The following is a 21252-nucleotide window of genomic DNA, read 5'->3' on the forward strand; positions in this document are numbered from 1 at the left end:
CACACTTGTCGGTCGCGAGACATGAAGTTGACTGACGACATGTCATCTTCTGCACTCACCACGTTGTCGCTGCCGCCGCTGCCGGCATTTCCCAGCAACAACAGCAGCATCGGCCTGACGAACGAGGAACTTCCAACCTCGGTTCCGCTCTAATATTGCATTGATTATGATAGATGACGAGCGCCATATCACTTGACTCGCACCATCTTGGCCGTTGACGATGCGGCTCAAGCAATATCAAGGCAAATCCGCTGCGTCGTCATGGCAGAATCGGCTGCTGCAATATCGCACCGAGATGAATGTTAACGGATGATCAACAGGTTGGATCAGCACGCCCTCGCCAGGTACAGACCCCACGTGTGGTAGGATGGGCCGCTGCGCATTGTGCGAACGCGATGCCATTGACTACTTGCATAAACTCAAATGGCACATGAAACACCTCAAGGACCTCAAACGCCACGAACATCACTGCTGCACCTTTTCAAAACACCCACCTGCACAGTGACGGAGCGATGCTGGTGGTGCTCGTTCTGATTGACCACAATGCCGCGTGACTTTCAGCGACTCTTCGTGAAAGCCTCTGCTTTGCGGGGCCCGCAAGCAAACCCCAGCCAGATCTGAGAAATCTGTTTCAGCCAAATTGGACTTCGAACTCACCGTGAACTGACTGACAGCCATGATCTCATCATGGCTCGAACGGGCCATCTTCATTGAAGCATATCAGAGCTATACCCTGGCCCGACCAGCAAGTGCGCAAGAGGATCTCCTTGGCATTCCAATGGGTGTCATGTACCTGACGACCAGGATCCCTATTGTGGCCCTTTACAACCAGGGTATTATGATAGCATGATCTCAATCGCCTACGTCGTGCGGCACTGGCCTCACCACTGGGCGATCAGATCCTTCCTGGCTCCCTGTTTCGACCCCAACAGTAGTGCAGGTCAGGCATCTCTCCCGCCAAAGACCACGATACAGTTGCAGAGAGAACGAACCTTCCACTGTGAGCCAGTGGATCGACGGGACGTCCCTCGTACATGTTCAGCACGGTAGAACGACCTCACATTTTTCCGACTTTGTTTCGCAGAGTGCAAGATACTACTTGCAATATTCCTGTGACCCGCTCAATCAACACGGGTCATATTGCTAAGCCCTCACAGATCTGTAGCACTTCGGAGGATAACTTCGTCCCGATCGAGATCTGTGCGAACTGCAGCGCATTGGATTGCTCTCTATTCAAAGCCAATGTGGCTGTCTGCCTGCTGAACTATCGCAAACACCATGCAAGCTATACAAAGACTCCGAATCCGGCAAATTCAGCAGCAGGGCCAGCAGCAGCAGAACGGACAATTCAACGGCCAGCAGCAGCAGACCGGGCAATTCAATCAGGGCCAACAGCAGAATCAGGGCCAGCAACAAGGCCAGCAAGGACAAAACAATCAGCAGCAGGGCCAACAAGGGCAAAACAATCAGCAGCAGAACAATCAACAAGGCCAACAAGGACAGCAGCAGAACCAACAAGGCCAGAACGGCCAGCAGCAAGGTCAACAAAATAATCAAGGCCAGCAGAACAACCAACAGCAGGGCCAGCAGAATAGCCAGCAGCAAGGCCAGCAGAACAATCAACAACAAGGCCAGCAAAATAATCAACAGCAAGGCCAGCAGAATAATCAACAAGGCCAGCAAAATGGTCAGCAACAGGGCCAGCAGGGGCAGCAAGGCCAACAAGGTCAACAAGGTCAGCAAGGGCAGCAGAATAACCAGCAACAGGGCCAACAAGGTGGAGGGAATTTCAATAACAATGACGGCGGAAGGAATGGCGATCAGCGAGGTGATGGAGACCGGAATGGTCAGAACCAGGACAATAACGGCGACCGAAATGGCGACCGCAATGGCCAAAACAATAACGATGGGAACCGCAATGGACAAGACAATAACGGAGATCGAGACGGGAACCGAGATGGGAATCGTGATGGTCAGAATAACGGTGACGACCGAAACGACAACGACCGAAACAACAATGGCGATGACCGAGACCAACGAGGTGGCAATTCCCAGCAGCAGAATTCTCAGGGGTACGATCGCCAGAATGATGATAGCGGTGCATCCGGAATTGATGGTGGTGCGAAAACTGGAATTATTGCCGGGGGTATAGTGGGTAGGTCGATCTCAGCTTGTTGGAGTGTGCCATGGTGGACTGACATTATGCAGGTGCTGTTGTCATTCTGGCGATTCTCGCGTTCATCATATGGCGCCGAAAACGTGGTGCTTCCTACGCAGACATTGTGCGCTTCAGGAAGCACTCTGAGGATGTCGTCGTCGAAAAAGGTAACAACAATGGCGCGGTACTTCCCATTTACCGCAAAGATCGGTTCTCGGTGAGGACTGAACAGCCGCCCGCGGTGCTCAAGGAGATCCCAGATGCGCCCTCCACCGCGGCATCGGATCGTGGATCTGTCTCCGAGCCTACATTGTGGAAGTCTGCGAATCCACCTATACCATCTCCACTAGAAGAGGAGAAAGTTTCCCCATTGGCTCAGAGCAACGACGCATCTGCGTGGCCCCTCTCGGATCGGTCACCCACACTGGTGAGCGACTCACCTACTTCAGACGCTATACATCACAGACTTCCGCACCGAGATCGCGCCCAACCACCGCGATTTGAGCTGCGACGATCTGGATCCGGCCTTGGTCTTGTCCCTGCTCCTCCTAAACCAGACTGGTCTACCAGCGACGATGACGAGCGACCGAAAACCGCAGACACTCTCGCCGCACCATACGCTCCAAAAGCCAAGCGCTGGTCCTGGACAAACATCTCCCAAAACTCAAGCATAGCATCCCGCACCAGTCCTGTCCCATTCTCAAAGACACGCAATCTCACCAACTGGGCTACACGCCAAGACAAAGGCACCAAGCACCATCAGCAACTCTCGCAAGATATCGACGAGCACGATGATCTTGAAGAAGCCGTCCACTCTCATGCCCACGGAGCAGGAGGAACAATCCACACCGCCACACCAGCAATCATAACCAAAGCTCCACCTCTCAAGAACCACGCAGTCAAACCCATCTTAGCTCCACCACCTTCCGCCGCCCGACGAGCCGCTTCTCAAAAGAAGAAAAGTTTCAATCGACCTCATTTGGAACATCATCGTCGCGTCGGAAGTCTTTCCATGATCTTCAAACCTGTTGCCTCTGACTCTTCCAAAGAGTCTTCACCACGAAGTCCGAGATCGCCTGTTGGACCTCCTCCACCAGATATGGCGCATGATGCCGTTCGGTTACGGGATTTGGAGGGTGATAAGCGAAAGTATTCTGCTCGTCAACACTTTGCGAGAGGGTTTGGAAGTTATGGTCGCGGCCAGCATGAGAGGGGGATTAGTACTGTGAGTGAGAGTACGGCGACGACTGCGGAGGATCTGCCTGCGCCAATGGCTGAACATACTGTTTCGCCTTTGATGGAGGATGAGTTGAGGGCGCGATGGAGGTGAGGTTTTGCGGCGAGATGCCTTGTGATGCGTGGCAGCGAAGATGGCGGTCAGTCCTCGTTGGTGCTTCTCAAACAACCTCGACATCACGACTTGCTGCTACTGGTGTCGATGCTGATGGCGTTCTGGATCTTGCTTGCTTTTCTTTTTTTTTCGGGGCTTTTTGTTTTAGCGAGAAGATACCCTACTGCTATTTGCTTACTACTTACAACTACTGTATGACCATTGCGTCTTACCTACGTAGTTTTCGCTTCCCCATCCCAATCGAATGGGGAACAATTACGATCGTTACGAATTTCAGATTGAATGGAGGCTGGAAGGACATTGGGATAACGGATTATGTACTGGTAGCTGCGGTAGTGATGGGAATGGGTAATGAGCACATACATCATGGCACAATCGTACTCTTCATGAGCAATAATGGCTTCATCGTAAGATTGACGTTGTCGCCATCTATGAATATTGCTGTCGTTCTATTGAGCCATTCGTAGTCATCATCGCGTCCTATAAGCAAGCAAGACGGCGTCTGTCTCAACAAATCCGATCACATCAATTCTGAAATGACCACCTCTTGCCCATCGATCAGCTCACTTGTCGAAGCCGCCGATGACTCTTTCCCGTCTCCTGCTGCTACACTGCCCCTGCTGCCGCCGTCATCGACCAACCTCGGCCACTCCTTCCCGCCCGTGGCCAAAACAGCGCTCCCATCCAAGTCTTTCGTGAACCAGCGGTCTCTCCTCGTAGAAGCTCTCTGGCTGCCCTCCAAGGCGCTTCTCGCGGCCCTCGTCGTTCTAGCTCTCTTCGCTCGTCTGGCCTCGCCACCTTCGCCAGCAGTGTCCAGCAAGCTCAGTCTCTGCCTCTGTTGTTCCAAAGCGAAGTCGAACTGCACGATAGATCTCACATATGGTGCAAGATCGATAACGATACTTCTCAATGTGCCATCGAAGACAGAAATCTTGAGGTCCGGGTGCGATAGAGAGACCTCTTCCGGCGCTGAGATGGGATCGAAGCAAGTGAAGTCTGCTCGCTTCAATGGCTGTTCACGAGCTGCCTGGGCGCGTTTGGCCGGAATGCTATTGAGGATACGAGAACTTTGTACTGCGCTGGGGTTGACTTGGTAAGTCTTCCAGGCGGACAAAGTCATCGTGACAAGAAGGTCTTTGCTCATGTTGGAGTAGTCGATCGCCTCGTCAGTCTGGATCAGTGGCATGCCCAGGATGTAGTTGCCACGCGCTTTTTCGAGCATCTCTGGTTGCGTCGGATCGACGCAAGCTGAGCCCGGTATGAGGCCGAGAGATGTGTATGCATCTGCTGCGCTCAGAACGTCAGCAGTAGCAGCTGCGAACGACAGCTTGCGAAGATTCTGTTTTCGATCAGTCGAAGACGGCAGACCATCCATGGTCAGCCTTTGATCGTTGTCTGGGTGCGCCTTCCAGCCGAGCGCTCGAGAAGGCTCAACTCCAAAGTTCTCCCAGGCCCACCACAACGCGTTTTCGGCTGATGGATCAGAGCATGGTGTAAGACCCATGCCTTCTTGATATGTGCCCTCGCTCACGACACGGATTTTGCGGCCAAAGTGGTCGACATCAGACCCAGGCGGCCATCGCTGGTAGATCCAGTTCAAGCCTTCCTTGGGATCACCGACGCCCATCTGGCACCAGTAGTCCAGCTCAGTGATAGTCCTACGCAAGTCCCGGTCATGATGCTCATATAGTGTCCTGACAGCACTTCTGGTCAGGAGGTGCCCCTCTGCTGCAGCAAGTAGCAACATGTAGTCGGTGGCAAGGTCTATAGGTGCAGGTCGAAAGCGTAGAACGGCGTGTAATGGAGGAACATGCTGCCAGGACACTAGGTTCTCGTCGTTGCAGATCATGATGAAAGGCCGCTTCGATGATTTGACCAGTTTTTCGATTGTTAGCCAAAAGTCTCTGTCGTCTTTGAACAAGATGTCGACCTCTTCTAGTAGGATCAGTGACTGTTGTTGGTCTTTCGGGGGCTGCTTCAGGACTTCTTTCACGGCCTTCAGTGTCTTCTCTTGAAGCAGCTTCTGGGGCCCCAGATCTTTTGGCTTTGACGCCTTGTTGATTGAAGGCTTGAAGAAGGCACTCATCTTGCCTTGTCGGCCGCTTTCGAGGTCCTTCTGGAATGCATCTTCCATGGGCTTGGACTCTTGAGGTTCAACCTCAGACGGAGCACCTTCGACCCCATGATGCTTCACGAGGTGATTTTCAGTCATGTCACCAACTTTGTCGAGTACATCTTTGCCATTTCGACGTTCGCTGGAGCTGATTTCGAAGACCCGAAACCCAAGCTCTTTGGCGACAGCGTAAACTGCTGCTGTCTTGCCGCAGCCATGTGGGCCACTCAACATCACCACGTTGTTGAGCTTGGCACCGAGTGGCACCGTTTCCACCACGCTCTTCTGCGCTTTACGAGATCCTAACGGGCTGACCGGCGCACAATCGACGATTTCATTGAGTCCTCGGTCTTCTTCATCACTATCGACCAAAAAGTCGTCCATCTCGTCAGATTTCTTTTTCCGCTTCTTCTTGGGCTTTTCCTTGAGAGGCACGGCTGCTGACTTCGCCATAGGCGCGGCACCACCAACGGCTTGCACAGAGAGTGAGCCCAGCCAGTCTCTCAATATTTGAATCTCATTTTGAGGTTGCAGCACATCGGAACAGGTCTGCGGGGTGTACTTCTGCGTCCACGATGCATTCTCCCCCCGAGATTCATCGAACCCAGTCAGGACCGTCGGGATCCTTTCGTACAGCCTCTGCAAGGCTGGATGACATTGGTGTTGTGACGAACTCAAAGCCAGTTCGTCAGTGTCTGGGTTGGCAAGTGGAACTGAAAGCTGAGCGGAAACTCTGTAGGCGATGTCCTGCCCGGACAGCATCAATCGCTCAGGCACACTGAGCTGGGCGTGGGCCTCGTGGAAGCCATCGCTTCGTAATGCTCGCTCTTTCTCTGGCCTTAGCTGTGCACAGAAGCGTCCGAAAATAGATTCTTCTGGAGTGATCGGTGCTCTGGCGTTCTTTTGCTTGCGCTGGACAAAAGTTGAATTAGACGCCACACCATGCTCTGCGTGATCGCAGGCAAGAGCTCGCACATGCATTTGCTCACGAGGAGGAAATGGTGCATCGCTAGCACCAGCATGTCGAATCATGAGCCGGTCCTTATTCAAAGTAGACACATATGGTAGATGGTCTCGCGGGTCGTAGTTACGATCAGCTAAGGCTTGCATCCTCAGCTTCCCAGGCGTGACAGCGGTTGACTTGCGAGGAGAGTCATGCTTCGCGGGTGCAGGTTGGTCGTTCGCTTTGTTTAGAATAAAGAAGGGATGTGCAGGTTTATCCAACCTTGCTGGAGTGCGCTTCTTGGGGGTTGTGTTCTTTGCCGCAGCCTTCGACCGAGTCTTCCTGGGAGTTCTAGGGGAGGTTTCGATCGTCAAAGGTATGGTCTCCTCACCAACGAGGACTCGAGAGATCCGATCTCCGGTCGCAGCCCTCGACGACGCGTCTGCACCATAGCCGATTTTAACGACAAGGTGCTTCGCGGCAATGACAGCTGCTGCTCTCCGCGGCCTACCGCGCTTCGTCACTGACTGTGCTGCAACCTCTTCCTGCTTTGGCTTGCTGGTTGAAGGCGAGCTGAATTTGCCATTCGCATTGAGTCGAAGGACTTTCTTAGGTTGCGCCTTTGGAGAGGGCGTTCTTGGTGCGATCACACTCCTGTCCAAGACGTCACCGGCGTCGCGTGCCGCAGCTTCGACTATCGGTGGTGACGACCTTGGTATCACGACTTGAGGCGAAGGTTGTCGTGATGCTGGTACCACAGCTGGCGCATCATCTGTAGCGCCCACACCGACCTCGACAGATTCATGCTCGCTTGTCCGTCGACGCTTCTTGCGTAAATCATTTTGATCAACTGTCTCCAGCGGTACCTCGCTGTGGCATTGCGCAGTGAGCTCATTGATACCAGCCACAGGAGTATTCGTGCGTGCATCCAGTGTTGTCTGAAGCTTGCTCTGCCCTTTCACGTCCTCCTTTTTCGGTTTACGTTTACTGTTGGTTCTCTTCGGCTTCGTCGCCGAGTCGGCGGTTCGTGTGTCGGGTGTATATTCTGCATCCTCGGTCTTGTCGTGCTCGTCTGGTACTCGGTTATTCGTTGACTTATCTGTCTCAATTAGCAGGCTACCCCGTCCGTCCCGCGAGAATGAGCTGACCAGTGGTTCGTTGAAAGAACGGATGCACGCTCTTGCTATCGTCAGCGCTCATGGCACGAAGGACTGCGGTTGCTGCCATCCAGGAAGCATTGCAAGAGAATGTGTAGGCGTGAGTATTGTGAAGGCGTACAGTTATGCCGCGCACGGGATGACGCGCAGACGAAGACGCGCAGAGACGCGACCGTCGGAGGTCGGGATTTGGGCCGCCAAGACTTTTCTCGTCCGGGTAAGCGAGCGGCTCGAGGCTCCACCAAAAAAGTTCATGTCGAGCTTCACGAGTGTAGAGCTGTTGCCGTTGGACCGCTGCAACCATGTCGGGCGGGATCGAGGAACCATATACCATCGCAGCGCTGCCGAAGCCGCTGGACTCGGAAAATGGGCAGATTCAGCCAGCGACAGTATACAGCTTGAATGGCTCGCGGAAGAGAAAACGACATGAGATTGCTGTGGGCATTGATGGCGAGAGTGTCAACATCTACAATGTGCGATCCAACCAGAACGCTTGGTCTCACAGAACCAACAACTCACGAGTCTACAGATCCAAACGCAAAGCACCGTCAGCTCCTATGCGCTTCCACCACAATCGTACCTCGCCGCTCCACCTTGCTCGATTTATTGCAAACGTGCAAAGCCTTTGCAATCGCAACGAAATACCTATTTGGCCTGTCAGAGCCGTCCGAAAGACTCGCGATCGAAGCTGGTAGCCTTCACCGAAGATATTGGCAGACCGCAAAGTGAAGATCATGAACCACGGGCACCCGTCAAGCGAGAACGAAAGCTGCGCGATGGAAGGGTTGTTGGTCTAGACGTCGTGCCCACAGCTGACTCGAGGCATGAGTCTGCTCCAATTCTGGTGTCGTATCAGAATGGAGATGTAGACTGTGTATCCGGGAACTTGAACGAGACGCGATGGGAGCATACAGCGCAAGAAGAAGTCGTGGTGGAGCATGCAAGCGTTGTGGATTTGGACGCAGCGCGGAGAGGATTGCTCAAAAGCCGCCAGGATGTGCTCGCGCTTCTCGATCCCAGTATATCAGAGGAAGTAACCGGAAATGCTTCCACCTTGCTGTGCCAGGTCGTGCGACTCGGGCAACAACGACAGCTTCGAGTCTTCGGGCTGCGGAACGTTGGGGCGACAGGCCTTCAGACGCAACGTTCGCCGCTTGAGCTCGTTCTCACCCACGATTTGCCTGAGAAATATGGCGACGAAAGCTCGAGCTTCGAACTGCATCCAGCCTCTGGCATGCTTTACCAGCGACACGGTTCGCGCCTGACCATCTTCGACTTGTCCAACACAACGCCTAAAGTCTCCTTCGAGCTTGGTAAGAAGTCGGGCCATGTCCAAAGCTTTGCTCGACTCTCAGCGGGAGCTGTCATCGTCTCTTTGCAAAACCGCATTGCAGTCTATGATACCAAATTTGCCTCAGTCCTGGACTCACTTACCCTGCCGCAGAACAAGGACGAGCAAGCAACATCTTCGCCGACGCTGCTGAGCCATTTCACTGATCTAGGTGTCGTCGTTGCGATCAAGAGCACGAGCCTTGTTGCCTTACAGCTGGGAGATACAGTGGAAGACGTCAAACGGCAAAGGACTCAAGGCGCATTGCTCTCTGATGTTTTCGCTAAAGGTAAATTCACCAACGATGCCCTCATAGTTGAGACAAAAGAAAAGAAGCGCAAGAAGTGGGATGACTGGAAGGCGAAAGTCGATACTATTGCCCAACAGCGCGACCTTCCTGCTCTGGAGAAACGTGTCGCAAAGGATTTGCACGTTGGCAAATACGCGAAGCACAACGATGCTGAGCCACTCACAAATGGGGCCGCTAACGGCAGCGAAGACGATGAAGAGTGGGATCTTCTACCACAGCATTTCGACCCTCAGCATGTCGACAGGAAAAAGGCTGTATACATCCTGGGCAAGATCTTTGCTTGGAGATCGAAGACGAGTGGCTTCATCCTTGGCCAGCGACATTTGCAATTGATCTTCCCTTCCAGGAACATTCTGCGATGGCTCGCTCTTGCTGGACTCCTCAAGGCGATAGAAGTTGAGCACGCGCTTCCGCAAGTAGCAGCAGAATTCACGGCTCGACCATATGTTGCGCCCGGCGACATAACTACCGCAGTGAGCGAGGCGGACTCAAGCTTCGGACTTCTTGACAGCCTGCTCTCCCTGCCTGCGTATTGGGATTTGTCCGAAGTAGTACAGGCTCTACAAGTCCTGATTGCCTCTTTCGAAGATCAGAACGAGTCCACAGAAGAGGCCCAACAGTTGCTTACCAACGGAGATGTGGACATGTCCGACAATGGCGCAGACGACAAATCCGAAGCCAACCTGGAAGCAGAAGAAGCAGCAGCCCTCGCAGAAGTCGAGCGAGCCACGAAATTCCTGGAAGCAGGCCTTTCAACCCGCAGCGAAACATTCAGAAAATGCCTCGATCGTCTCCAAGAATTTCCTCCAAAAGACATTACCAAAGCAATGCGAGCCCAAATGTCCCAGGATGAGATCATCTTCTTCATTCACATCATGCGCATGGAACTCGCCAACGGCGGCTGGACCAGGCCTTACGACTGGAGTAACGCCGAAGAAGAAGACAACAACCTTGACCAAGACATCTCCATGATGGACAACGGAGTCTCAGCTCCGCCGCCCGCCACCAAAGACCTTCTATCACCTACTGCCTCTACACCCAGCAACCACGCCATACGCACCATTGCCCACCTCCTCTCCTGCTCAATCGACGCCATCGGCCTGAGCGGCTGGCTCGTAGGCCAAAGCTCCAACGTCTGGGCCACAGAAGACCTGATCGAGAGCCTTGTAAACGAAACTTCCGCCATCGTTGAAGGAATTTACCACGCCGAGAACCTCGTCACGTATCTCCAAGAAATCGACAAGACTTCTGCTACGACGTTGAAGAGTGCTGGTAGTGAGAAGAAGAATAAGAGGAAATTGGACGAAATGGAATGGACGCCCGAACTGGCGCTTATGCCTGTTGGTGGGCGGAGTGAGCCGCCTGTAGTAGCTGGTGCTGGTACCGGCAAGGGAAAAGTTGCTGTCAAGGCTGTCATGGCGGAGCAGAAAAGTCGCGGGTTGGGAGAGTATGGGTTTGAGAGGATAAGGATCTGATGAGTTCGCGCTGCCGAATTATGTATGTGGGATGTGAAAGATAGTGGTAGCGTATTGGCGGAATTGTACTGGTGTGAAATCTGTCTTCGTTCGATGCTGTGAGATCTTGATTTGTACTGCCGTTGTCGTGGTTGTATGCTCGTTTTGCAGTCCACTTGGTGTTTTTCATTGCCGTTTAAGGTGTCACTTTTGCTGGTTGCGGATGGGTTCACTATAAGGAAAACCTTTGCAGTGCATGAATAGACGCGAACGAGACGGTGGAAGTGCTTTTTTGCCGTTAAGCATTTGGTGCTGTTGACCTTTTTTTTTTCATGTTACCGACAGCGATGCGATTCTAGATGAGATATTGAAATTGAGATCAGTGTACGAGCAATCCCCTTCTCCTACCAGCGTATTAACTCGACAGCCATGAACTTGCCCAATTGAGCGCAATCGCGCTGCAAAGTCCTGCTGGCAGGGAAGCAAGGCGCCTACGGCTATTTCTGGTTGTGGGATGTGGGATGCTCTCCGCAAAGGAGTCTTGCGATCATGTTGACTGTCACTACAATTTACTGCTGGGCTGTACACTTGCGTTCTTCATGGGCCGAAGAGCCTGATCTAGCACCGCCATTGCTTCGACAAGTTTCCTCTCGGTCAACCTTGGAGTCACGACCTGCACGCTCAGCGGGCTGCCGAGGTACATCTTCCGATCGACCTTTGTCCACTGCTCCCTGTTGATCTTGTCCCATGCGTTGAGGGGGTCGGAGGAGGGGAGATCGCCCTTGAGGTCGTCTTCGCGGACCTGCCGAAGTGGAAGCACGCCGGCGGGGAGGTCGAGGAGGTTCAGTGAAGCGGTGTAGTTGACGGTGTTCCAGCGATCTATGCCTGGGATAGGATGAGGAGCCACAGGCATGAGAAGCACATCTAGAGTTCTGTCACCCTTGTGTAGCTTACTGTCATCCGTAACCCAGTAGCCGCCGGCCTCACTCCATACTTTGAGGAACTCGGTCTGTAGTTCCGACTTCTGCGCCTGCAACGCGCGTACCTCATCTGTGGATTTTGGCTTTCGTCTAGTGAGTCTGCCTTGCAGCCATGGCGACAATGGTTCTCCCGTTTTTTCCATGTGGTCAAACCAAGCATTGGCGCCGTCAATAGATACTATACCATTGAAAGTTTTCAGGATCCGTGACAGGATACGAGAGGCGTCGACCTCAACGACTTCAATGGACTCTTTCGAAGCGCGAAGTGTCTTAGCGACTTCGTCCATCAAGTGATCTATTATCGGAAGCGGTCGGGCAATGGCGTCGGTACGGATCAGCCCAACACGGAGCTTTCGACCTCTCAGAATCAAGGGAATTTGCCGTGACCAGTCCTGGGCCACCACTTCGACATCGTAGATCTCCGGTGCGCTATCTGCAACGACGCGCAGTAGCAGCTCGCAGTCTCTCAGAGTCGTCGCGATTGGTCCCGCAGTTGCTTCGATTCCAAGCTTGCTGCTGCCCGGTTTCTGCCCGCTCTCTTGTCCAGCATATGGCACGCGTCCATGAGAAGGTTTGATGCCCCAGAGACCATTGCAGAAGGCCGGAATGCGAATAGACCCTCCCACGTCTGTCCCCACGCCCAATATAGAACCGCGCATAGCTACGAGGGCCCCCTCACCGCCGCTACTGCCACCGGCGGTGAGTTCGCGGTTCAATGGATTGAGTGTGCGCCCAAAGACATTGTTGTGCGAGTCAAGCGCCATCATGGTAAGCGGGATATTCGTTTTGGCTAGTATGACAGCTCCGAGAGATAGCAGTTGTTCTACAAGCGCCGAATTGCTGGTGGCTGGCTTGAAGCAAAGACTTGCGATGCCAACACTCGCATCGTAGCCTTTAACCCGGAAGCAGTCTTTGATGGAGATTGGCAAGCCATGGAGGGGGCCGATTGTCTTGCCAGTCTTGGCGAGATGCTCGTCTAGTTGCTGAGCACGCTGGAGCGCGTCGTCGAATAGCAGCTCCGTGCAGCAATTGACTAGCTGGTGAGCTATGGCAGTTCGTTTTGCGAAGGCTCTCACAACGTCGACGGATTGGAGGCGCCCGTTTGCTAGCTCGTCCAGTAGACCTACGGCGTCGAAGTCTTCAGTTATTTTCAGCTCAGTCGTCGTAAGTAGGCCCAATCGTCGAGGCGCGTCCAGAACGCAGGCACCGCAGCTTGAGACCTGGGACGCCTGCAGACGCCATTCGACGGGTATGCGCGAGGCTCGCTCCTGCTGTTTGCGAGCGGCGATGGATCGCCACGAATCTCCCATGATGGTATGGATGCTTCAGTTGACTCGTGCTAGGCGCTGTTTCGGCGTGTGATAGATGGACCTGCACATTGTGAGCATCATTATCGCGCTCAGACTCCAGCTTGAAGTTGTAGCCGAGGCCACGAGCTGGGCCGCTTGGCACCACCGCTCGATACTTTGAGTCGGGTCGAGTCGAACCGACAGCATGTTCGCGTAGGCCAAACTCTGTCTGGAGCGAAGCGAAGCCCAAAGGTTATGCTGCGTGAGGTCCGCCTCGTCCAGCCTTCCAGAAGGTGTCTTGCGTGGCGACCATAAACTCTAAAGTATTGTCAAGCCGGTGGGTGAGCATATTTCTCCACCTTCCTCCGCCTAGATCGTGTATTGGCATGCATGAGTATCCGAGGGATTCATCCGATGTTCCGGTCAGCGCATGAGCATTGTCCAAAGCCGAACCGTTGCAAGGCGTCTGTTGATCTGCCGCAGGAACAGTGCTACCTGTTGCGAGGCTGAGAACCTGGTGTTGCGACCCCATGCGAGCAAGGAAGACGTTGCAATTCGACACCACATCAGCGTGCAAATCGTGCTGCAACACAAGAGAGCAACTGCACCTGCAATTGCATGCAGATCAAGGGTCCAGGATTCTGACCTGCAACGGCAAAGCTACACTGCAAAACAACCATGTCTATCAATGGCATGCTCTGGGTTTCGTACTCGTCTCCCTTTGAGAGTTTTCGTGAATCTGTGCTATGAGGCCCGTTGATGAAACTCCCGCCTTCATCACCCTGAGGCAGTGCAAGACGAGACGTCGCAGTGAGGTGAAATTTGGTCTCGGACATGACCGAATGCTTTCTTTAGCCAATTGTAATGGCAAACAAGGATTCGTACACAAGACGTACTAAAATGGTACTGCTGGACTTGCCGGCGACATGCCCGGAGCGGACACGTGGGCGATTAGTCGCACGCGGCTGTATGTGTTGGTGAATGTGGTGGCAAGCTTGGCTGATAATAGCCTCCAGGCATTGTGCCTGTCCTGTGCGGTATGTGTGTAAGACAGAGGTCCAAAATTGCAACAGTTGGACAATAGGAGTACGAGCTGTGAGGCTGTGAAAGGCGCGAGCAGAGCAACGATATGCTATGTGAGCATCGTTAAGGGTGAGTGCCCGCGATTTTGCCAGGTGCAATTGTCGGGTGAGCATGGACAATGTCTGTTGTTTTCTACCCCCCGGCCTAAGCACACCGACCGCATCACATGAGATGATCTCGTCCACTCGCTCAGATCAATTGCATCTGGGCGCGGCCCGAGACGTTGCGAGAGACGATGCAGATGTACTGTTCAGCATTTGGCGGATGTTTGTCAGCGGTGATTTCTTCTTCGAATGGGTCCTGACAGCGGCGGGATGTCGGAACGGTCGATATAGCATCACCATGCCTGCGACGCCATGTGGAACAAACAGTCAGCTCGGCTGCCGGTATAGCGAAAGCCTTGGTGGTGGTTGGCAGCGGGTTGGCTGTTGCATCGAGCGCCGAACCGATCTATTGAATCTTCGCCCCGTTCCACGTCGCCATGATGGGCAGTCGCGCAGCGTGCATGCCTGTCGGTGAGCATGCGGCGGCGAAGGCAGGTGCCAATATCAAACTCGTAGAATTGAGCATGATCTCCAGGCAGCGCTACTGCGGCCACTAGCCCTAGCTGATCTGCATAGCGTTCGTCAAGATTGGAGAAGAGTGCTTTTAATAGAGCAGAGTGCGGGTGAGGCGCTCTCTCCCGATCTGCGTGGCTTGAAAGCTGCCGAGTTCTGGGAGCAAGTGGCACGGGTGTGTCGACTCCTCGTGCACTTCAGCCGTGCGTGTCACGGCAATTGAAAGCCACTGCGACCGGCGTGGTCGAGAGATAGAAACATGATCGGCGGAATACGAAAGGACGACATGGAGCCAATGAGCACTCCAGGGTCTAAGGTGCGCCCAATGTCTCAGACAGAAGGGGAGGCTCTTCGGTCACACAGAGATTCCCGACGTCATGCACTCCACGACGGGATGTGGCCCTTTGGGAATGGTTACCGTTACATGCATACACGCATGCCAGCTAGTTCCTTGCGTGCATCCCGCGGAAGAGATCAGAAGCACGATGCACAATGCGTGAGGAGAAATGCAGCTCGTCAGTGTTCGAGGAAAAGTATGTGGCGGAACATCACCGGCGTCTTCAGCACTGAGCAGGGCAGCCCCAGACGCCTCTGAACAATGGAACAGTCTAGACGCTGCTGAAGACAACATCTCAAAGTGCGGTGGCCGGGTGCTGATGGTCGAGGACAGCTCTTAAGCGAGCGGCAGGCGACGCGCTATCCAATGCTAGCTGGCGTTCTGCATCTCCAGAGTCCTAGATATAGCCAGCCAACCTAGCGAACGACGGCTTCTCACGTCAGGCGAGAGCACGTCGCACGGCACCGAGAGTGACAGCAAGTTTCCGTTTCCGTGCGACATCCGCAGTCGCCGGTCTGCCGACGAGTGGTGTGGGAGGCCTGGCATAGTCTGGCACGCACGAGGCAGCGCCGACAGCCACTCCCGGGGCAGAGGAGCGGGCGGGAGCCATGCGGCACGCGAGCGCTGCTGGTGGGCACGAATCGCGGGCAGCTGTAGGGCAGCATCATCATCGTGTGGACTGGCGGACGGCGGGCGAAAAGGAAGAAGAGGATGTGTGATGGTTGACAAACGAATATTGAACGTCTCAAAATAGATTCGCTAGTCCTGTGCTGTCCTAGTCGGCTCGTGAGCGAGCAGCGGGAGTAGCCCGCCCGCTAGCGGTCTTGGTTCAAGATTTTGACGTCGGCGCCAGTCTGGCAAATGTAACGTCAACGATGGGTGACTGGCGTTCGCTCTGCCTGGGCCACCACGCGAGCAGCCACCGCATGTGCGGCCAAACGGGCGGGCGTGCGAGCGTGGTCCAGGTACGAGGCGCACAGGTGAGTGCCGGGCGGGCGTGCTGACGGGCGATTGCTGTGCCCGGTGGCAGTCTGACAGAGGCTGAGCCAGCAGCACAAACACGGAGGCCCGGGAGTTCGTCGAGCGTGGCACTCGCCCGTTCTGCGCTGCTGGAGCCCTCAGTGCCTGCAGATCGCCGCCCGAAAAGTCCACCTAGCTGCAGCCTGCCCGTCTGTCTGCTGGGCCAAAGCATGCTCGCTGCTGCTGCCAGGCTAAGCGGATCGCCTGCAGCACTGCAGCTCGCCGGAGGATGGTAAATAGCTCGTCGACTACGGTCTGGCGGCGGCGGCCACGTTCGCTCCCGGCGACGTTGCGCCCTCATTGGGCCACGCCGTCCATTTCCACTCGCCCTCTGCATACGTGCCGGCGACGACAGTGGTGGTAGTGGGTGCGCACTGAGGTGGCATGGGCTCTCACGGCAAACCCTAAGCAGACGACCAGTGCCCCGAGCGTCTCGCCGCCGCGGTGCCCGCTAGCGAGCAGTGGCCTCGTCGACCCAAGCGCGGAAGACCGCCAGATGGAGTGGACCGCGGCGAAAAGCTTCTTTGGCACGCTGGCGGCCATGTTCTCCCTCTGCCCATGCATGCCGATGTCATACACGAGGACCCTCACTGACCTCGCGCGGTCACAGGCTCTGGCACGCAGGCCCAGGGTGCTGACCTACCAGCACGCTTCCAGCTTAGGCTGACCGCTGTCTATTTCGAGCGTGTCGACTGCAGCTCGTCAGGTACAATACCACGCTTCGATCAGTCTTGGACGCTGCTGATCCCCAAAGTGCTTCGACTTCGACACATCTACATAGTGTGCCCCGTCGGTCTGTGTCGGTCCAAGAAGGCTCGGGAGGCAAACACACATTCGCTTTCTGCCGCTCCCACTATCGCTCGCCCTCTGCCCGCCTTGGGCCCTCGACTGCTTAACATCCACGCTCGCTTCCTGGTGGCCTTAACTGTCTACTCAGCACTGCCCTCGAACGGCCGCACCAGTCGTTCCCCACTTACGAACCCAACCACGCCCACCACTTGCCCTCCGGACCGCAGTCCAGTGTTGCCAAGCACCAACATACGCTGCTACTCGTCCATCCTCCCTGGAGTGCACTGCTAGCCATACACAGCCATGGCAGGTCAAGGAACCGGGCCCTCCCGCAGGAGCCACACGAAAAGTCGGAAGGGCTGCAAGACTTGCAAGCGCAGACACATTCGCTGCGATGAGACTTTTCCACAATGGTACGTGCTACGTGAAAAATTCAAACCCCACTCGCTCACCAGTCACAGCCGAAACTGCACCAAGCATCAGGTACGATGCGATTACATGGAGACCATTGGATCAGAGGTGGAGAGCCAATCGAGTCCGGAGCAGACACATCTTGCCTTCTCCCCTGGGACCGAAAGCCGCATCGATCTCTGGCAACAGACTGGCAGCTTTCCCTTCCCCGGCCTTCAAGTCTTTCCACCACCCCAAACGCACGAATACTCGAAAAACGACCTGCGCCTGATACATCACTTGTCAGCCATCTCACACGATCTGATGCTGAAAGGTACCACAAATTTAACAATATGGACCGCGAAAGTGCCCAAATTCTTGAGCCTCGCCGCATCATATCCTTATGTGATGCACGCGCTTTTATCATTTTCCGCGAACCATCTTGCTTGGAGCCGATCATCAAACGAGACCAGGAATTTACACATTCAGCATGGCACAGTTGCATTACGAGGGCTGCACGAAGCCATTGGCAACTTCTCCCATCAGAATGCAGACGCGGTACTAGCGTGCTCGCTTCTACTACTTTGGCAAGCAACTGACTGGTAAGTCCCCAAGAGGCAGTGTAACCAAGTCCCAATCTGATGACGTGTACAGGAAGAGCTGGTCATCCTTGCGCGCCGGCATACAATCCGTACTCTCAGCCATGCAAACGTGGAAGCAGGAGTCGATTTTCGCCGAATACATCAACGACGAAGATCTTTGGGGTGGTGCATACATGTCGCGTCGACCCTCTCTCGATCAAAATGACCGGAATACGATACTCGCAAACACCGTGCACGCTTCGCAACAACTATCGAGATTCGTGATGGGTCACGAAGCAGAGTCTTACTGGATGGGCCAACTCCTGCAATACTTGCAACGACTGCAAGCTTCGAGCCCTGCTCAAACTCCTGATGAGCAATATAGCCACGTATACCTTCTACGAAAATGGCTGTTCTGGGTTCCGGCTTTGTTGCTGCAGACGCAAGGTGGCCATGGCCCTGCGATGCTCACCCTCGCCCACTTCTACGCTACCGCACTCGCTCTGGAGCCTCTCTATCCGGACCTGGGCCCAGCGTTCTGTGCGAGAATAGCACTCCCACCTCTAGAACAAATCATCAGCGTCACAGATGCTATGCAGTCGCAACGGGCGATGGACCACAACTCGATGGAAATCGCTTCACTGATGCAGTTCCCGCAACAGATGGCGCACAACTTTCGCGAAAGAGTTGTTCAGACACAACAGATGGCAATGCAGCAATCCGCTCCGATGATGGTGAGTCCGGACACGCTCAACTACACTTCCATCGGGAACATCAGTCCCGCGTTCGCGCCTTCCCCATTACACCCGGTTTCGCAGCAACCGGCTGCCGCGCATACTTCTTACCTGGAAGTTCCTTATCCGGCCGGCAGCTTTAGCACGATCCAGTCTGGCTGGGGTGCTGTGCCATCACCGGGGTTCCCTCCCCAATCTTACACTGCACATGATGAGCAGATCTACGGGTATTCTCTGGGAGGATTTCGAGGAGGGTTCGTACCATCGCCAAATCCGATTTGGACCTAATCCACCCCGATCAAAGGCTAAGCGCGTATTCCAGGACACCTGCCGATGACTCTGGCGCTGAGGCTGGCCCCTCCAACTACAACGTACAACATTACCAATGAACGGAACGAAACAAAAAGACCGGTCCCCACTGGATCGGCGTCAGCCTTGGGCTGGAAGGAAGGCACGCGAATTCCACCCTGTACAGAGCGATTCACCCACGGAATCTCGCGGAACAAAGCAACGACACTTTTAATGTGTGAGAGAGCAACAACAACTACAAACGGCCTTGACGAGAAAAGCAACAAACGCGCAAAGCGAATGATCTGCAACGATTCTCCTTTACAATTTTTCTCATCTTTATATCGCGGCAGCAAACCAGTCAGACATACAAGATGACAGACTATTAGCGGCAGCACTGAAACAATCATGGCGAAGCACAAAGCGGCGTAACAGGCGCAAGGAACATTTTTTGGAATTTGAGATTTTAAGGAAACCATATCTGAGGGATTTGGCCTGAGCGGGAAATGGACAGCATGGGGATTTTTGCATTGGGGGGAACAAAGGGAACAGGGCGACCTTTTTTTGGTGCGTTGCAGCGATGGGAAATTTTTGAGTTACCTGTGATTTGTTTTGGGTCAAGAGCGCCTTGATGTGCGCACTTGCTGTTTTGTGCTATTTAGAACAGGAGATCTGAGAGAGAAAGATTCTCCGGGATTGAGAGTTTTGAAGGCAGTCATCATCATCGGAACAAATGTGAGAACTGTAGCATTCATCATCATCAGAACAATGCATTATTTGTTATGCAGTGCCAGAACTTGATGGCCTTGAACTGTGAGAACATCATGGCCTTCGGGCCAAGAAGAAGAAAATGCTTACTATCAATCTTATATTACACCGACCGATTGTTCCATTGACTACGATCCCTTCCATACCGATTGTTTGCTTTGTTGTGCTGACTTGAACGACAACGCCAACAGTATTACCCCGATATTCTCGTTTTAGATTCTGAGACTTCGGCCGAGCATGGCGGTGATAAATGAAGAGGAAGAACGACATGGATCGAAACCGGTTCTCGATCTATGAACAACCCATCTGTCTGTAATCAACAAGCAACAGCAACAAACAACACTAACCAAATTCCGTGAAGCCAAAACAGTTCTGAAACTTCCACTGGTGTGCTCGTGACTCAAGAACAACAACAAGCAACGAAGAAAACACAATCAACAATTGAGAATGGAGGCCATCCAACAGTTCTAGAACTTCTACTGGTGTGCTCGCATTGTAGATTGTCCAAGCCAGTCCATGGATCCTTGTATAAGCATATGCTGATGATGAGAGTGCGAGGGTGATGGGCTGGACCTTGCTTTTGGTGTGTCTGCCCTCTTCTTCAGATCTTCTGCTTACTGTACTATAGATACTGATGATGATGATGAACACATGGATCGGGTCGGTTGTTGTCACTATAATGACTGCCATTATTGTAATCGGACACCGGAATTGTTGTCATCAACTGCCATTGCCATTACCATTGAGATCAAAGCACCGGGATTTATGCGGAAATACCAACAATCAATTTTTTCTTTCCCCTTCTCATGAGACGCGCGGCCGGAGGATTTAATTGGGCGTTTGGGACGCGTCCTCAATGATCAGGAGATCATGTGGTGGACAACATGATTTCAGTATGGCCCGAATAGTCCCCATGGGAGCGCGCTCGTGGAGAGAGAGAGAGAGCATTGTCCGTCCTTTCGCCCGCGAAATTTTTTTCTCATCTCTCTTCACCAGATCTCATGTCGGCGAACGGCCGAGATTCTCACAAGTTTACTTCCCCACGGATTAGGGCTTGTATCATTATATCATAAGATTGACGAGTCAGAATACCAGCAGATCAACTTTGGAAGGAGGATGTTGGGGCTTTTGCAGATTCGGCATTTCCTTGATGAGTTCCAACAGGTTTCTGGATTCTCGGCCGGAAAAATGGCTTTGTTGGCATCGATTCCTTGTCTATCTCGGGGGAACGCCGATGTGTTGTTGTTTGTTCGGAGAAGCACATGACAGTCACGTTCTGGCAAAACTGATCCTTACATTTATCCGAGTGATGACAGGCGAGGCCTGGAATATGAGGTGAAGAGAGTGAGATGAGATTTGGGCGTCATCAACATCGGCAGCCAGGAAGCTTTGGTTCTTGCCGCCCGACTGGGGGTGTCGCGGAATTGCAATTCATCATGTGCCGCTGTCTTTTGGAGGCTTGTGGTGATGATGACATGAGCGCGAGTCAGCACCGCCGCTTTGTCGCGTGGGTGGTGTGTGCGACATGGCTTGGTGGGAAGAAGTTTGATATGGTAGAGTTCACGTAAGGCGGCTGTGGCTCACTGATCATTCCAGCAATTCGGTACACTACTATGGTGT

At 53.7% G+C, this 21252-nt stretch overlaps 5 protein-coding genes across 6 annotated transcripts; 3 read left to right on the forward strand and 2 right to left on the reverse strand.

Annotated features, from left to right (window-relative positions):
- Window positions 1–1278: 1278 nt before the first annotated feature.
- Window positions 1279–3488, forward strand: CKM354_000992000 (uncharacterized protein; the record flags this gene model as incomplete). The annotated part of the gene is made up of 2 exons (XM_044805362.1): window positions 1279–2155; window positions 2209–3488. The coding sequence occupies 2 exons, from the start codon at window positions 1279–1281 to the stop codon at window positions 3486–3488; spliced, it is 2157 nt and encodes a 718-aa protein (XP_044661297.1).
- Window positions 3489–4029: 541 nt separating this feature from the next.
- On the reverse strand, window positions 4030–7792 carry CKM354_000992100 (uncharacterized protein; the record flags this gene model as incomplete). The annotated part of the gene is made up of 2 exons (XM_044805363.1): window positions 4030–7664; window positions 7714–7792. The coding sequence occupies 2 exons, from the start codon at window positions 7790–7792 to the stop codon at window positions 4030–4032; spliced, it is 3714 nt and encodes a 1237-aa protein (XP_044661298.1).
- A 232-nt stretch (window positions 7793–8024) lies between these two features.
- On the forward strand, window positions 8025–10837 carry CKM354_000992200 (uncharacterized protein; the record flags this gene model as incomplete). The annotated part of the gene is made up of 2 exons (XM_044805364.1): window positions 8025–8195; window positions 8252–10837. The coding sequence occupies 2 exons, from the start codon at window positions 8025–8027 to the stop codon at window positions 10835–10837; spliced, it is 2757 nt and encodes a 918-aa protein (XP_044661299.1).
- Window positions 10838–11378: 541 nt separating this feature from the next.
- CKM354_000992300 (uncharacterized protein) lies at window positions 11379–13106 on the reverse strand (the record flags this gene model as incomplete). The annotated part of the gene is made up of 1 exon (XM_044805365.1): window positions 11379–13106. One exon carries the CDS (start codon window positions 13104–13106, stop codon window positions 11379–11381), a length of 1728 nt encoding a protein of 575 aa, XP_044661300.1.
- A 4068-nt stretch (window positions 13107–17174) lies between these two features.
- On the forward strand, window positions 17175–18965 carry CKM354_000992400 (uncharacterized protein; the record flags this gene model as incomplete). Of its 2 annotated transcripts, XM_044805366.1 has the most annotated exons (4): window positions 17175–17284; window positions 17333–17863; window positions 17916–18830; window positions 18899–18965. In XM_044805366.1, 4 exons carry the CDS (start codon window positions 17175–17177, stop codon window positions 18963–18965), a joined length of 1623 nt encoding a protein of 540 aa, XP_044661301.1. The 2 variants fall into 2 exon arrangements, with proteins under 2 accessions (XP_044661301.1, XP_044661302.1); XM_044805367.1 differs by lacking the exon at window positions 18899–18965 and having other exon boundaries at window positions 17916–18864.
- Window positions 18966–21252: the final 2287 nt, after the last annotated feature.

The sequence above is a fragment of the Cercospora kikuchii genome, assembly GCF_019650295.1.
Source record: "Cercospora kikuchii DNA, contig_00006, whole genome shotgun sequence".
Taxonomy (NCBI): domain Eukaryota; kingdom Fungi; phylum Ascomycota; class Dothideomycetes; order Mycosphaerellales; family Mycosphaerellaceae; genus Cercospora; species Cercospora kikuchii.